We start from the raw sequence: 16,203 nt of genomic DNA, 5'->3' as shown, positions 1-16,203 counted from the left end.
TATGACCACTGTTTATACATTTAAATTATGGGGAAGAGTCTATTAGAACTTAGCTTTTCAACTATTTAAAATAAAAGCAAGACACAAATCAGTATGCAGTCAGATGTGATATGAGAGCCAAGATAGTTCTTAAAAAACCACGAGTTGCACCAGGTAGAAACCAGAGTCTAGAAACTCGTTTTCTTCTCCCTTCATTCCTGTTGGTAACTGCAGAAGTCCATATCATGCTCCCTTAAGTTTCTTATTGTTATCTTCACGTTATACACAGATCTCACAGTGCATTATACTCCACACATTTTGATGGATCTGTAGGAAAGTGCTTCTGGCAAATCGTCATTAACCTCTTCAATCCCTAAGAAAATAAAGAAAATAAAGGTTATGATACAGTGAAACTTTTCTAATTGTCCTGTACTCACTCCCGATTACCAATATCCCCATTAAAATGTGGCAGTGTGGCCACATTTTTGTTGAAATATATAAAAATATTTTCTAAAAATATGACATAAAAGACAATGTAAAATTCACATTTTACAGAAACATTTAAGTTCATCCTTAAACGCTCGGTTGGTTGAGCGTCATCCCAAGCACTGAATGGTTGCTGGTTCGATCCCGAGTCGGGGCATATACCCAGATTGTGTGTCCGATCCCCAGTCAGGGTATGAGAGGCAACCAACTGATGTTTCTCTAAACATCGCTGTCAGCCTCTTTCTCTCTTCCCATACCCCTCTCTTCAAAAACAACTTTTAAAATATTTAAAAACAGAATCAAAATAATTTATAAATGAAATAAAATATGGCAGTCCCCAGCAATACCACTCACATGTATAATTAGAGAAGTGTTTATTCATGTATACCCAGAGATATGTACAAGATGGTAATAGATGAATTGTTCACAATAACAATAGCAAAAGAACTGGAAATAACCAAAATGTCCATCATAGGAGAATATATGAAAAAGTATGCTCACAAATGGAACATTTTACAGCAGTCGAAATGAATTAACTAGACCTACATGAAACAGCTCAGCCCTTCTCCACCAGGTTCCAGTAGAGAAGCCCACTGCCTAGCATAAAGCATCCGTGTACATAATGAGACAGCTCCTTTCCTGTGTAACTGAAGGGTGCTACATATGTACCATCTTTGAAAAACATAATAGGCATGCCCAGCTGCTGTGGCTTAGTGGTTGAGCATCAACCCATGAACCAAGAGATGGCTGGTTTAATTCCCAGTCAGGGCACGTGCCCGGGTTTCAGGCTCAATCTCGAGTAGGGGACATGCAGGAGGCAGCCAATCAATGATGTTTCTATCACTCTATGCTTCTCCCTTCCTCTCTCTCTAAGATCAATAAAAACATTGTAAAAGAAAATAGGAAGTCAAATCATCATCTGTGTTCTGTGGTCCAGATGGGAAATTCTGGTTGAAAACAACTGATAGGCATAAATCTTAAAACCATGTTGAATGTAAATAGCAAGTGGCACCCTAGCCAGTTTGGCTCAATTGATAGAGCACTGGCCTGCGGACTAAAGGGTCCTGGGTTCAATTCTGGTCAAGGGCATATGCCTGGGTTGCAGGTTCAATCCCAGTGTGGGGCATGTCAGAGGCATTCGATCAATGGCTCTCATCATTGATGTTTCTCTCTCTCTCCCTTCTTCTCTGAAATCAATTTTAAAAAATACTTAAAAAATTAACAGCAGCAAGTGGCAAAGGCTGCATACAGTATAAGAGCATTTTAATAAAACTCAAAAACAAGGAAAAATAATATGTTGTTTAGAAATACAGATATAACATGGCAGGATTATTTTTGAAAAAGCAAGGCAAACCAGGCTGGTGTGTCTCAGTGGTTAAGTGTCAATCTATGAACCAGGAGGCCATGGTTCCATTCCTGGTCAGGACACATGCTCAGGTTGCAGGCTCGACTCCCAGTAGGGAATGTGCAGGAGGCAGCCAATCAATGATTCTTATCATTGATGTTTCTATCTCTCTCTCCTCTCTTCCTCTCCATAATCAATAAAAATGTATAAAAAAAGCAAAAGCAAACATAAATTCAAAATAATGGCTATTCTGGGGTACAGAAGGAGAATACAGATCCATGAACTTCAAAATGCTCTATTTCTTAAACTAGGCCTTTCTTTTTAAAATCCCCACTCAAGGACATGCTTAGAGAGAGGAAGGGGGAGAGGAGGGAAACAGAGGAGAGATACATCAGTTGGTTGCCTTCTGTACACACTCTGACCAGGGATCAAACCCACAACCTAGGTATGTTCCCTGAATGGGATTCGAACCGGTGACCTTTCGGTGCACCGGACTATGCTCAACCAACTGAGCTGAGCCACTCCAGCAGGGCAAGGCCTTTAGATATGTCTTGTTTACTTTAACTTACATGATATATGTGTTCTTTTGTATGCATGAGACACTACACCATAAGAACATTTTAATAGTGTAAAAACTGAGTACAACATTCCAAATGTAATCTGGCCAATCCTACAGAATTCAGTATTATGCTACTGCACAGCCTTTGTTCTGTACCTTTGGTATCTGTGGTACCATGGCCTTCAGTTCTTTTTAGACAACTACAATATACACCACAAATTCCCATGACCTCACAAATTTCAAGTGCTTTCTTTCTATCTCTTCTGCAATTAGGTCAGTTATTCCCTAGTCTATAACTTTATAGTAATAATTACACTGATGACAAAAACCGTCATTCTTAAAAGTCATTCAGTCTCTTGAAACTCATCCTTCAGTCTGTGATCTTTTAAAACCCTTAGTTGGCATTCCGTTTTCAGTTATTCCTCTTAACTTTCTCATCCACCAGTTCTAAGTCATACAAATTAGAATAGTTCTGGGAAGACTTCTGCAACCAGAAATAAATCCTATTAACTGTTTTATCTACCTGCATGTGTTCTTATTTGCAAGGAGAACCTTTGTCAAATGTCTTACTGAAATCTATGTATCTACAGCAATATTGATTAGTCATTAAAAATAACATCTACCAAGGACAGCAGCACTTAATTTTAATTACATCCAGTGCCATTTTTGGCACAAATTATTTTAAAGTTTCTCAGTTTGGGTTCACAAAAATTAAAATCACCCAACTTCAGGCCTATATTAGATATTGAATAACCTGATAATTAGTATTACTCCCAAATTAATTTTCTGTTCTTAAGAGCTTCATGACCTCGTGGGAAAGAGAATCTATCTGTATATATCTATATATATAAAAGCCTAAGTGACCATTAAGACCAGTCAACTGGTCGCTATGATGCGCACTGACCACCAGAGGGCAGACACTCAATGCAGGAGCTGCCCCCTGGTGGTCAGTGTGCTCCCACAGCCTACCTCCCACGGCTGTCCAACCTCCCATGGGCCCTACTCCCCCAGCAGGCCAGCCCCAGTCGGCCCTGATCAGGGCGGCTGGCCAACTTCCTGCAGTCCCTACCCCCCAGCCAACCAACCTCCTAGTTCCTCCTCCTGGACTGGGTAAGACGGCCCCAACAGGTTCCAATGGATGGCCAGGCCGAGGGACCCCACCCGTACACAAATTCATGCACCAGGCCTCTAATATATATATGTATGTATGTATGTATGTGTATACACACACACACACACACACAGTGGGGCCTTGACTTATGAGTTTAATTCGTTCCGTGACAGAGCTCATAACTCAAATTACTCGTATGTCAAATCTTAAAGTGAACGAGTGAGACACGTGATGCTGGGCTGATGTTGTGGCGTTCACTGTGACGTTTGCTGCACCAACTAGCAGTGGGGTATCTGAAGCTGGCTCGTAACCCGAATTTTAGCTCACAAGTCAAAGCAAAAAATCGGCCGAGAGACAGCTCATATCTCGAAAAACTCGTTAGTCGGGACACTCGTAAGTCAAGGCCCCACTTGCCTAAGCGATCGTCCGACCAGTAGCTGTGATGCGCAATAACCATCAGGGGGCAGACGCTCAATGGAGGAGCTGCCCAGCTGTGGTGACTTGGCAGCTGTGGATCTCAGGTGACACACCCGTAACCAGAAAGGAGGGAACCCAAATCCAGAATGTGTCACCCAAGAACCGCCCTCTCGCAATCTGGGACCCCTTGGTGGATACGTAGTCGGGACACTCGTAAGTCAAGGCCCCACTTGCCTAAGCGATCGTCCGACCAGTAGCTGTGATGCGCAATAACCATCAGGGGGCAGACGCTCAATGGAGGAGCTGCCCAGCTGTGGTGACTTGGCAGCTGTGGATCCCAGGTGACACACCCGTAACCAGAAAGGAGGGAACCCAAATCCAGAATGTGTCACCCAAGAACCGCCCTCTCGCAATCTGGGACCCCTTGGTGGATACTGGAGGGCTGGTTTTGGCCCAATCCCCACAGGCCAGGCCGGGGGACCCCATCAGTGCACGAATCCGTGCACCAGGCCTCTAGTGTGGCTGTAACTTCACAACCCAGCACCTGAAGAGCATATCTGGAATCTAAGGAGGGAGGATTAAAAAAAACACCCTGAAATCATTTTTTTAAATGCTAATCTATATATATATAAAAGCCTAAGCAACTGAACAAAGAAAATAAAACTATAAACACTTTAAAGTTATTTGTGTAGAGAAGTATTGTTGTTATATGTTACTTAAAAATTATGTTCATTAAAGCCAAATTTGTACTATTCATACTCTTTATCATAGATGTTAAGTTTACCTTAAAAATAACAAGATTGCAAAATAGTGTAAATTAACTGCTCATCACTAAACTTCTAAAGCAAACTACAAAAGTCTTATTTCAATGCTAAGGTAACTAAAAGCATAACCCTTTGCCCTGTCTTGCATCATATATGAAACTTAAAAAGTTTTTATTTTATTTAGTGAAGATGTCTTAATCACAAGTATTTATAAGAAATGAACTTAAATCCCATCATGCTATATCCTATTTGCTATAATTCCTTTGCTCTCAAAATACTTGGAACTGGAGAATGTTAACCTCCAGAGAAATGTCCTTTCTATCCAAGCTGCTTACCTGAATATATTTCCGCTGTGTTTCATCATTTAAAACATGTGCAACATGCTTGGAGAAAATCTTCTCCCTACCCGTTCTGGCATGGATACCAACCATAGTGACACCAATGGGCCAAGGGGCATTTCCAATGGCCATCTGAAGATAAGCATCATTAGCCTAGAAAGAAAGATTAAGAAGAGATCAGAAAAACAGAAATAATGTATTGATCCAAATTTTTATTTCAAGTATTTCACAACTGTGAAATTCATGCTGTAATTTTCATCCATTTCTTAAGCATGTTGAAAATATTACCATCCTCCTTATTCAAACAAAAGAAACTAAAATATGTAATGACTGACTGTCCTGCCCAGGCCACAGATGTCCATGGAAAAACAGAAACCAAAGCTAACCTTGTGTGTAAAAGGACAAACATTCCTCTGCAGCCTCTGTGCACTGACAGTTGACGCATTTCAGATATGGAATTATCAGGTAGGTATTTGATGTACTGACAGACACCCTAGTGTGGATCTCCTTTCAACCTAGTCTTCTCAACAGGCGGTCACACAGAAGACAGAGGCTAGTTTTCCATAATCCAACCTGAAACTATATCCACTCCCTGAACAGCAGTCAGACCTCTGAGAGCAGTGGGAGCTCTGCATGCTGGGACTGTTATATAAGGCCCACAGCAGATGTGTAAACAGATATTAAGTACTGGCCCATGAGTCAAATAGCTAAAGGATGAGACTGGCTCTCCAAACCTCCCACCTGGCAAGAACCTTAAAAATAAAAGCTACGAAATGTAAAGACAGAAACCAATGAAGACAAATGGCTCCTTTTCTAAACCAAACCTGGCGACTTGTGAAGAGGGAAAAAAGAAGTAGTAAAACAAAATAGAAAGCAGGTAAATTCTAAAAGACTCTGAGGGTCTCAGAGAAGCCTACATAGCCAGGCCTCAGAGATTTTAATTTAAAAACATCAAACACATATGTGTTTGATATGCGGTGTTGATTTTTTTAAAAATCAGGTACTACAAATACTAGGCTAACTGATACCTAATTCAAAGGTGTACAAAGAAATACAAATAGGTTAACTGAAAGATCACCTCTACCCTAAAGATAAATTTGGATTTGCTCTACTCATTTTTTTTTCTTTTTTCGCCCGGTCTCAGTCTGAACACACTCCATCACTGGTTTCCAGAACTCAGATTGCGCAGTGGTCTTGTCATCATTGACCAGGGCTAACAGTTATAGCGGAAGAGGTCTCCCTAAGTGTCCCTCATCTCTAGCCTAAGGGGTTGCTCATTTCTCCGTCCTGCTCCCCGGTTTGCCTGACCTGTTATAATACTCTTAGGCTCTGGGCAAGCGTCGCTGCCAATTATATAAGGGGCCCAGTCATATAAGGAAACTACTGTGGATTCATCTGGGGGCTGCATTGGGGACCTGGGGACACCCTGCCCTACAACCCTTGCTGCAGTGCCCCCATACCAACCTCCCGCTCCCACGCTGCGACCCCTGCCACCCACCACTGGCTTAGCTTCTCAATTTTTTTAAAGCTTAATTTTAAAAGGGCAGCCCTGGCCAGTTTGGCTCAGTGGATAGAGCGTCAGTCTGCGGATTGAAGAGTCCCAGGTTCAATTCCAGCCAAGAGCACATGCCTAAAAAAAAAAAAAAAAAAAAAAAAAAACTTGAAAAAAAGAGGGGGGGTGTGTACAAATTTTTATCACTGATTTCTATGTATGTTAATTTTAATACTGGATATTAACTGAAAATTTCCAATATTTACTTTCCCTAAATTTCCAAAGAAAACTCCCCAAATAGGTTATTTCTCAGTTCTTTCTGTAGTTTACACAAAATAAACTTTTACCTGATTCTCATATATGAGAATGAGAAATGTAACAAAAGGAAAGGCAAGTGATCTAAATTCTTTCTGCAGTGATAGTGACCTAACCGTCCATTCCAATGCAGTCCTTAGTAAGTAGCATGCAACTAACAGAAACTATCTAAGAATAAAGTTTATAGCTATAAAACAAAAACATTTTCTTTGATGAAACTAACTGACTCTCCTATAGAGGGAATAAGAACAATACCTTAGGTTCATCAGCATGAGGCTCTGATCAAGGAGACCACCCAATCACCCAGGAAGGCCGCGGTCCCTTCTCGTGAATACAGATACTCAGAGGACAGACATAAGCAATGTCATTCCCACTTTTCTATCAGGGCCTGTCTCCTGTTCTGGAACTGTCACTCCAACTGCACTGAAATGCTTACCTGCTACTCTCTTGGGAGGCACGGTCGCCCAGAGCTCCCCCCGCACCCTCTGCTTATGGCCCACCAAGCATGCCCTTTACCGGTGCACTCGGCCCTTCTCTTCTTGGTCCCCTCCACCAACTGAGAGTCTCCTCTCTCTCTTTCTAAACTCTGCCCCAGCAGCACTGGGACACCAGAGCTCTCTCCCCAGGCCACCTCCTCCCAGAGGCCACCCAGGAGGAAAGACACTGAGACCAGGGAGAAGTCTCCCCTACAAGGGGTCTGCTACTGCTGCAGTCCTGAAACGGGAAAGATGACACTAGGAGCCTGACTTGGAACGTTTCTCATAGGAACACATATAAAGGGTGGTTAAATTCCACTGTATCATTAGTACAACACTTCAGCTATTTTACGAATTAAGTAGATATTTATAGCTACATAGCATTGTTTCTATGGGAAAATTTGTTCTAAGCTATAACCAACAATCTACAAATTTCTAAATTCTGTTCCACTCATGAAATGTACCTTGCCCACATCCAGTACATGATCTTAAGAATTTTTACACCTACCTTTAAAATGACTAAAAAAATACACTGTGGTCTGAAAGTTTAACATTGAATGCCCCACAGTAAAGCTGACAGTACATAAGAAAATAAAAAGTTTTAGTTTTTGGTAGGTTTTGTTGTTAATACTCACCTGAGGATATTTTTCCATTGATTTTTTTTTTAGAGAGACTCAAAGGGAGGGATGGAGAGAGAGAAACACCGATGTGAGAGAGACACATCTACTAGTTGCCTCCTGCACGTGCCAGGACCAGGGCTGGGGAACAAACCCTCAGTGGAGATATGTGCCCTTGACTGGGAATTGAACCCAAGACCCTTCATTGTGTGGGCCAATACTCTACTACTGAGCCACACTGACCAGGGCAAAAGATTTTTGTTTTTTAACTACTAATTCATTTTACATTTCTTCTCAGTTTTATATGTAAAACTCTCCCACACTAAATGAAATATAATGTACACAACCTAGATAGACAAATAACCATACTTCCAAAGCACAGCATGATAATATACCTTCACATATTCTCTCTGTAACATGAGCATGAAACAGACTGATGAATCTTAGAGGGAAAATGGGGAGGAAGGAGAGGAAGAGATTAACCAAAGAATTTTGCACATATATGTATTAGCCATGGACATAGAGAATAAATAGGGTGGAGAAGGCCTGGGGTAGAGCGGGATCCAGGTGGAGAGAGCAAAGTGGAGGACATAGTGGGCACATCTTTAATACTCTCAACAATAAAGAGTAAAAAACAAAAAGAAAAAAGAAAAAAATGCATAACTAATTTTGGAAGCTACTGTGTAGTTACAGACTGCATTTATTCTAATTTTATATATTCTATTTTTAAAAATCAGTTAATAAAAGCATTTTTTTTGAGAAAGCTTACCCTTTTCCGTAGCTTTCTGAAAAGGGGTCTGAGATAGGACTCGGTCTGTTTCTGAGTAGCACTGTTCAGTTTACCCTGCACACTGCGCTTCACATAATCTTCTCTGGCATTCAATTCTTTAGCCCAAACACCAAGAAGAAACTATTGAAAGCATGGGTAAAATTAGACTACAATGCCATCCAGTTGTTGAACAAGTTTAAAGTTCCCCAACACACAAAATAGTTAACTGTCATCCTTAAAACTAATTTCTCAACTGATTACAATACCATCCACTAATATTTAATGAATGAACTATACCTGCTTATTGTCATATGTTTTGAAGAAGCGCTTCTGGCAATTCACAAACTTTCTTATTCTCTATATATTCCTAGCTCAAAGATAATCTATTTTCCCCTAAAAATATTACCTGAGTAACTACCTGATAGAAATAAGCTTTTACTTGCATTTTTATTATATAAAATTTACCTAGATCATCAGCCATATTAATAAATGTGCTGTGATATTTAATGAATCACCCAACTATGTTGTTGTAGTATTTGGACTTTCTACTTTTACAGTAGAAACAACAATTCAATTTAAAATTCCCACTAATGTGCCTAACTTAAAGAGCAGGAAAGAAAAAAAAGGAATAGAAATAAAAGAAACTATAATCCATACCCTCCCCTGTCCCACCCCAGAAAACTACTGTAATGTCCCTTGGGTTTACCTATATACAGAGCACCCTTCTAGAAGCAGTTAAACAGTGAAGGCTGAAGAGAACATACTCCCCTAGTGCCAGTCCCTGTGTAATCCTATATAAGGACAGGCAGTCACTCTCAGAGAAAATTCTAGTTCATATTACCCCGTTCCCATGCCCTATCTAGTTCCCTATCATTTCCTCAATTGATGCAGAATCTTGATGACTAATGTTATATTTAAATTGTAAATGCAAGTAAAAGCATATCTTGCATTTAAATCTCATGGCCTGAACACAAATAATTTATGACTAAATGCTGAAATGAACCTGGGATTTGCACACTCTCTACCTAAAATACTAAAGACAGAAATGCTGAGAAGATGGAATGAGCATATCAGAGGAAGAATAAACAGCTATCTGTAGAAATGAGAAAATGAAATCCCTAAAAGGTTACTGATGTGTTTGCCAATGTCTTCTTACCTCCTTCCTTTTGTTACTGTCATCACCTCTCATAAAAGGTTCTAGAACTCTACCCTCACTATGCTCCTTCCTAGAATGCTTTAAAAAATGTGGACCTCCCCAAACATCTTGTTCATTCCACTGCTATAATTCTTTTCTTTGTGTTTATGTTAGTCAGTTTTTTTAAAGTGCCAAGAGGAACAGAAATATACTGTCTTTGGTTAACCTCTATATCCAAGCACATTGCAATATCATAAACCATGTACATGCCAGAAATGTTTGAGATTTTCTTTCCCAGTCTTTAACTCTTAACAATACAAAAACATAAAAATAGTTCTTAACTAACCAAAATGTCCTCCTTTCTTAGCCTGAAAGTACATACCTTAAGGAATTTGGTAATGATGTCCATGTCTTTATGATCATCACCTTTTCCTAAAGATTCTCCCAATGCCTAAAGAAAAATAATGCTCCTGCTCATTAGTAAAGAGCAACAAATGAATATATGTCATAAACACCAGTCTAAACATGGCTCTTTATCACACAGACTGTCCAATTTCTACTTAAAAACCTAATGGAATTTCTAAATAAAATTTTTTAAAAACAGTAATTTGCCATTTAAATTTTGAAAGCATGCTCTCCTTTATGAATCAAAAGACAGAAGAAGGGGTAAGGGGAGTGATTGCTAATGCATATGAGAATTCTTCTCAGGGCAACAAAATTGTTCTAAAATTAGATTGTGATAATTGTACCATTCCATGAATAGATAGGTGCTATGGTGGTGGTTGGGAGAGTGCAATTAAAAGGACATCCTCCTGTGACATCAACATGTGCAAGAGCAAGGAATGAAAGGGAAAAAAACTAACACTTCACACTATATTAAGAGCTTTAAACTAAGTCATATTGTTTGCTTGAGGTACATATTTAAGTAATATAATACTGCTCTTTAATTGAGATTACATGTAACACTCCACATTTAACACACTGACAAAAATTAGAAAACAAAAGATTGCCCAGTGTTGACAGGGATTATGGATGTACAAGACACCCTACTGGTAGGGTACAGACTAATACAGCCGTCTGGAGAGCAACTTAGCAGTCTTAGACAAGTTAATTATACATAAACCCAGCGATCCCACTTCTGAGTCCATTGGGATGATGCACAAGATTATTCTTCACAAAGCTGTTTGTGGTTACAGAGAGCAGGGAGCAATCTAGTTGTTCATATTATGGAGGAACACAAGGAAAAGACAGTGAATGCCACAAGATTTAAAGTATTAGCAGTTAAAAGCAAATGTTTAGACATACATAAGGCATCAAGGATGGATTTTAAAAACAGTTCAAAGAATGAAAAGGAAAAAGCAGAAAGAATTTCACAGTACAATACCATTTATGGAAATAAAAAACACATGCACACAAAACACTACTAATTATAGAAGACCAACAACAAATAAAATAATGCACATCAAACATACTCGAATGACTACTTTTAAAGGCAGAGAGTAGGGAATGTGAGTGGAGAATGAGAAAAAAAGAGACTGAATGAATGAAAGCATGAAATGAAAGAAGGGCCTTTGTAATGACCAAAACCGACAGTATGCTCTGAACAGAGTAATCTGATGAACTCAACCATTTGTTGCAGGGAATGAAAGGAGTAATGGGGCACGAGGTAAGGTGGATGTAGATATTACCTCTAACTCTTCAATTGTGGTGTTTTCTTCATGAACTTTCAAGTCATTCTGTGTGTCTTCCTCTCCAGGCTCTTGACCACCCACAAGTTCATTGAGGTATTGCTGATCAATCTTATCCAAAGCTGCTTTCAGATCATTCCTCAATCCCTGAGAAAGGTGAAAATTATACCTAGTTTGAAATTTCACTGATCTTTCACTTGATTTTTCACCAATCTTACCTAATAATAGACAAACATGTAAGCTGACTATACCTTTACTATGCTAACAAGCCAATCAGGAGAGTATGCAAATTAAGCCAACAAAGATGGCGGGTAATTTGCCTACATAGGCTCCAAGTGGCGGAGCGAAGACTGAAGGTGAACCGGAGCAGTGAGGACGGAAGACGGAAGGTGTCTCCGGCCGGAGCGAAGGCCTGGGCCCCGGGTGCCGGAGGAAAACCGGTGCCGACAGCCAGGAGAAGGGAAGGCCTATTGCACGAATCTCTTCGTGCAACAGGCCTCTAGTAATAAGTATAATTCATCTCAGACTACCAGTCAAGAGGGCAGAGTAGATAAACACTATATTTGCCTCCTCCTGTGACCATATCAAAATTACAATTTAAATGGTACAACAACCATCATTGAGAACCACCTGAAGGCTACTATGAACTCCAAAAACCTTCAGAAATGTCAACAGTATAAAACTAGTGTCTCCTCTATATCCTAGGCTAGCAACTACATTTCTAACACCAGCAAATTCCACATTCTATTAACACCCAGTTTGTGACTATTAATAAAAATGAAAGCCTTAAACCCTGGCTGTTGTCGCTCAGTGGTTAGAGTGTTGGCCCTAGCACCAAAGGGTCATGGGTGCAATTCCTGGTCAAGGGCACATATCTGGGTTGCAGGTACAATCCCCAACCCTAGTCGGGGTATGTGCAGGAGGCAACCAACTAATGTGTCTCTCACATCAATGTTTCTCTCCCCCTCCCTCCTTCCCTTCCACTCTCTAAAAATCAATGGGGAAAATATCCAGGGGTGAGGATTAACAAAACAAAAAATGAAAGGAAGGAAGGAAAAAAGGGAAGAAGGGAGGGAGGAAGGGAGGGAGGGAGGGAGGAAGGAAACACTTTAAGCTGAACCCTTAACTTACACAATATATAAAAATTAACTCAAAAGGGATCAAAAACCTAAATCCAAGAGCTAAAACTATAAAACACTTAGAAAAACATAGGGGGAAAGCTTCATGACATTGGATTTGGAAATGATTTCTTATATACAACAGCACAAGCACAGGCAACAACTACAACAAAAATAGAAAAGTTAAAAAGTTTTATGCATCAAAGACACTATCAATAGAATGAAAAAGTAACCCAAGGAAAGGGAGAAAATATTTGCAAATCATATATCTGATAAGGATTGATATCCAGAACACAAAGAAACTCCTACAACTTAAAAACAGAAAATAACCAACAGGATTAAAAATGGGCAAAGGACTTGAACAAGGCATGCAAATGGCCCATAGCAAACGAAAAGATGCTCAACATCACCAGTAAGTAGAGACCACAATGAAATATCACTTCACACCCATTAAGATGGCTATGATAAACAAACAAACCAGAAAATAACAAGTGGTGGCTAGGTGTGGGAACCATGCCAGCTCCCCAGATAGTCAAGGCCGATGAGAGCACAGAGGCCTTGTTATCAATACACCAGAATAGCCAAATGCCGCTCTGAGCATGAGCCTAAATGGGATGTTCAAGGACTCTGAGCCTGGGAATCCTAATCAGACCAAGAGACCACGAGTGGCTGCAAGGCCATAGCCCTCTGACAGTACACTGTGCCCTTCAGTAGCCAATATGATTGATGTAACTATTGGCACAAAGCCTTCTTTGTCTAAATAGTAAAAAAGTAAGTTACTGACCAGCTAGTAAGCTAGAGTATGGAGAGAGAACAGCTAGGATGGAGTGTGTGAAGAAGTCTGCTAGAGAAAGCAGCTGGGCAAGAGACAGGAGAAGCTGCTGAGCCAGAGAACTCAGGTACCACTATGATATGAGGCAGTAAGTCTAGGAGGCAGCGTGCAGCTGCTCAGATAATAGCTGTGGGTACAGAGACTGATGCTGCTTTATGGGATTTCTACCAGCTGGTGTCTGGCTGCCTGCCTGTATGGACTTTCCTGTGAGGACTGTTCTTGTCTGATGGCTGTGTGGCCACTGGCTTCTGCAACCAAGACTCATTCTTATACACCCGCAACCTCTCATGGCTTCTCCATCTAAGACCCAGCATTCACGGAGGTCCATCCCTAGGCAGGGGGGCTCAGACCCAACACCTGTATCTAGTGAGCAGAGGATAAAGGGGGAACTTGGACTAAGTTCCCAACAGTTAGTACAGTGGGCAGGGTTAGAGGAAGAACCAGCCCTGGTATAGTCAAGTGGGAGAATTTAGAAGAATATATGGACTCAAAGCCACTCAGAACACCAGAGCTCAGGCCGGGCTCTGACACTAGCATATAAATAAATGGGACACGTTGCACTGCTGGAAATGTAAAATAGTGGAGCTGCTGTGGGAAACTGTTGGCAATACCTCAGAAAGTTCAACATACCCACGCCAAGACACATTATAATTAAAATGTCAAAAAATAAACACAAGTAGAGATCTTAAAAGGAGCAAGAGGGGAAAAAAAATTGTTATATACAATGAAACATGCATAAGACAATCAGCAGTTTTCAGCAGAGACACTTTGCAGGCCAGAAGGCAATGGCACAATACGTTCGAAGTACTGAAAGAAACAAAGTTCCTACCAAGAATACTCTGCCTGGCAAAATTATAATTCAGAATTGAAGAAAAGATAAAGAGTTTTCCAATAAAGCAAAAATTAAAGTTCATCTCCACTGAACTGGCCTTACAAGAAATTGTTAAAGGGATTTTTTAAACTGAAAAGAAAGCTAATTAATAAGAAAACAATATGAATGTATAAATCTCATTGATAAAGGTACATACAGAGTAGTGAATTAATCATGTACAAAGCTAGTATGAAGGTTAAGACAAAAGCAATAAAAATAATTATAATTACAGAAATTAGGGATACACAAGATAAAAAGATGTAAAATGTGACATCAAAAACATAAAACATGGGCTGGGTGAACTAAAAATGTAGAACTTTAGAACTTGTTCAAACTTAAGTTCTTACCAACGTAAAACAGACTGTTCCAGCCTTAGCCGGTTTGGCGCAGTGGATAGTGTCAGCCCGTGGACTGAAGAGTCCCGGGTTCCTTTCCTGTCAAGGGCACATACTTTGGTTGCAGGCTTGATCTCTGGCCCTGGTCAGGCATGTGTGGGAGGCAACCAATCAATTAGTCTTTCTCACATCGATGTTTCTCTCCTTCTGTCTCTCTCCCTCTATTCAATGGAATATGTTTCAGCCCTTTTTTAGAAAAAAAAAAAGAAAGAAAGAAAGAAAGAAATTCTGCCCTGGCCAGTTGTTCAGTGGTTAGAGCACTGGCCCACAGACTGAAGGGTTGTGGGTTTGATTCCTGGTCAAGGTACCTGGATTGTGGGTCTGCTCCCCAGCTCCAATCGGGGCATGTGCAGGAGGCAATCAATCAATGTGTCTCTCCTGAACATCCATGTTTTTTTTTTCTCTCGGTCTCCACCTTCCTCCCTTCTACTCTCTTTCAATGGGAAAAAATATCCTCGGGTGAGGATTTTAAAAAAAGGAAATTCTGACACATGCTACAAGATGGATGAACCTTAAAGGTTTTATGATAAGTTAGAAGACAGATCCAGTGGAGCCTTCAGATGATCTTAACCACTCACCTAACTGCAACCACGTGCAAGATCCTGAGCCAAACACTGCCAGCTTACCCAATCAGACCACAGAACTGTGAGAGATAATAAATTATCTTCAGTTACTAGGTTTCAGAATGATTTGTGATAGTCATAGACGACCGAAAAAAAATTTATAATAAATTGTTTTAAGCTACTAAGTTTTTGGTGGTTTGTTACACAGCCATAAATAACTACACCTGTTTCTAAATAATTGCTAGAGCAAGTAGATGATAAAGCCTCAGAATCTCTGAACAACACTATTGTAAATGACATTTATCCCAAAGCATAAAAAATAAAACAGACTCTTTTCAAAAGCCCATGGAATATTAACCAAAAGAGACCATATGCTGAGCCATAAAACAATATCAGAACTCTAAATGTAAAAGCTAAAACTGTTAAACTAAAAAAAAAAAAAATACAGAAGACTGTTTCTTCAAGACCTTGGGACAGGCAAAGGTTTCTTAAGTAAAATACCAAAAGCAATAAGCATAAGACCAAAAGCTGATAAAGTGGACTTCACCAAAATTTAAAACTCTCCCCCACAAAAGAAACGAATAAGAGAACAGGTAAACCATAGAATAGGAGAAAATAGTCACAAAATATATATCTGTATCTCACAAAGGACTTCTATCCAGAATAAATGAAGAACTTCTACAATTCAAAAATAAAAAGACAACCTAACTAAAACATGAACAAAACATTTTAATACACACTGCACAGAGAAAATATAGCCTACAGAATTCCACAAGAAGATGCTCATAATCTTTAGTTATCAGGGGAATGTGAACACAACCACAATGAGATACTATTACACATATAAGAAAATGGTTAAAATTTAAAAGACTAACAATAAAAATGCTGATGGCATTTGGAAATATTTGGCATTTCTTAAAATGTTAAGCATAC

General features: G+C 39.8%; 1 protein-coding gene across 1 annotated transcript in view; it reads right to left on the bottom strand.

The window, feature by feature from the left end:
* Positions 1–88: 88 nt before the first annotated feature.
* PRPF18 (pre-mRNA processing factor 18) overlaps positions 89–16,203 on the bottom strand; it is a 28,933-nt gene continuing 12,818 nt past the window's right edge. The window contains exons 5-10 of the mRNA XM_006772613.2: positions 11,492–11,638; positions 10,186–10,254; positions 8,665–8,809; positions 8,295–8,341; positions 4,997–5,152; positions 89–352 (exon numbers count right to left, since the gene is read on the bottom strand). Coding sequence (XP_006772676.1) covers positions 272–352; positions 4,997–5,152; positions 8,295–8,341; positions 8,665–8,809; positions 10,186–10,254; positions 11,492–11,638 — 645 coding nt within the window. The 3' untranslated portion in view covers positions 89–271. The remainder of the gene's footprint in view (positions 353–4,996; positions 5,153–8,294; positions 8,342–8,664; positions 8,810–10,185; positions 10,255–11,491; positions 11,639–16,203) is intronic.

The sequence above is a fragment of the Myotis davidii genome, unplaced genomic scaffold (genome assembly GCF_000327345.1).
Source record: "Myotis davidii unplaced genomic scaffold, ASM32734v1 scaffold544, whole genome shotgun sequence".
Lineage (NCBI taxonomy): Eukaryota > Metazoa > Chordata > Mammalia > Chiroptera > Vespertilionidae > Myotis > Myotis davidii.
Note: the sequence above shows the minus strand (reverse complement) of the source record. Positions and strands in the feature narration are given on the sequence as shown.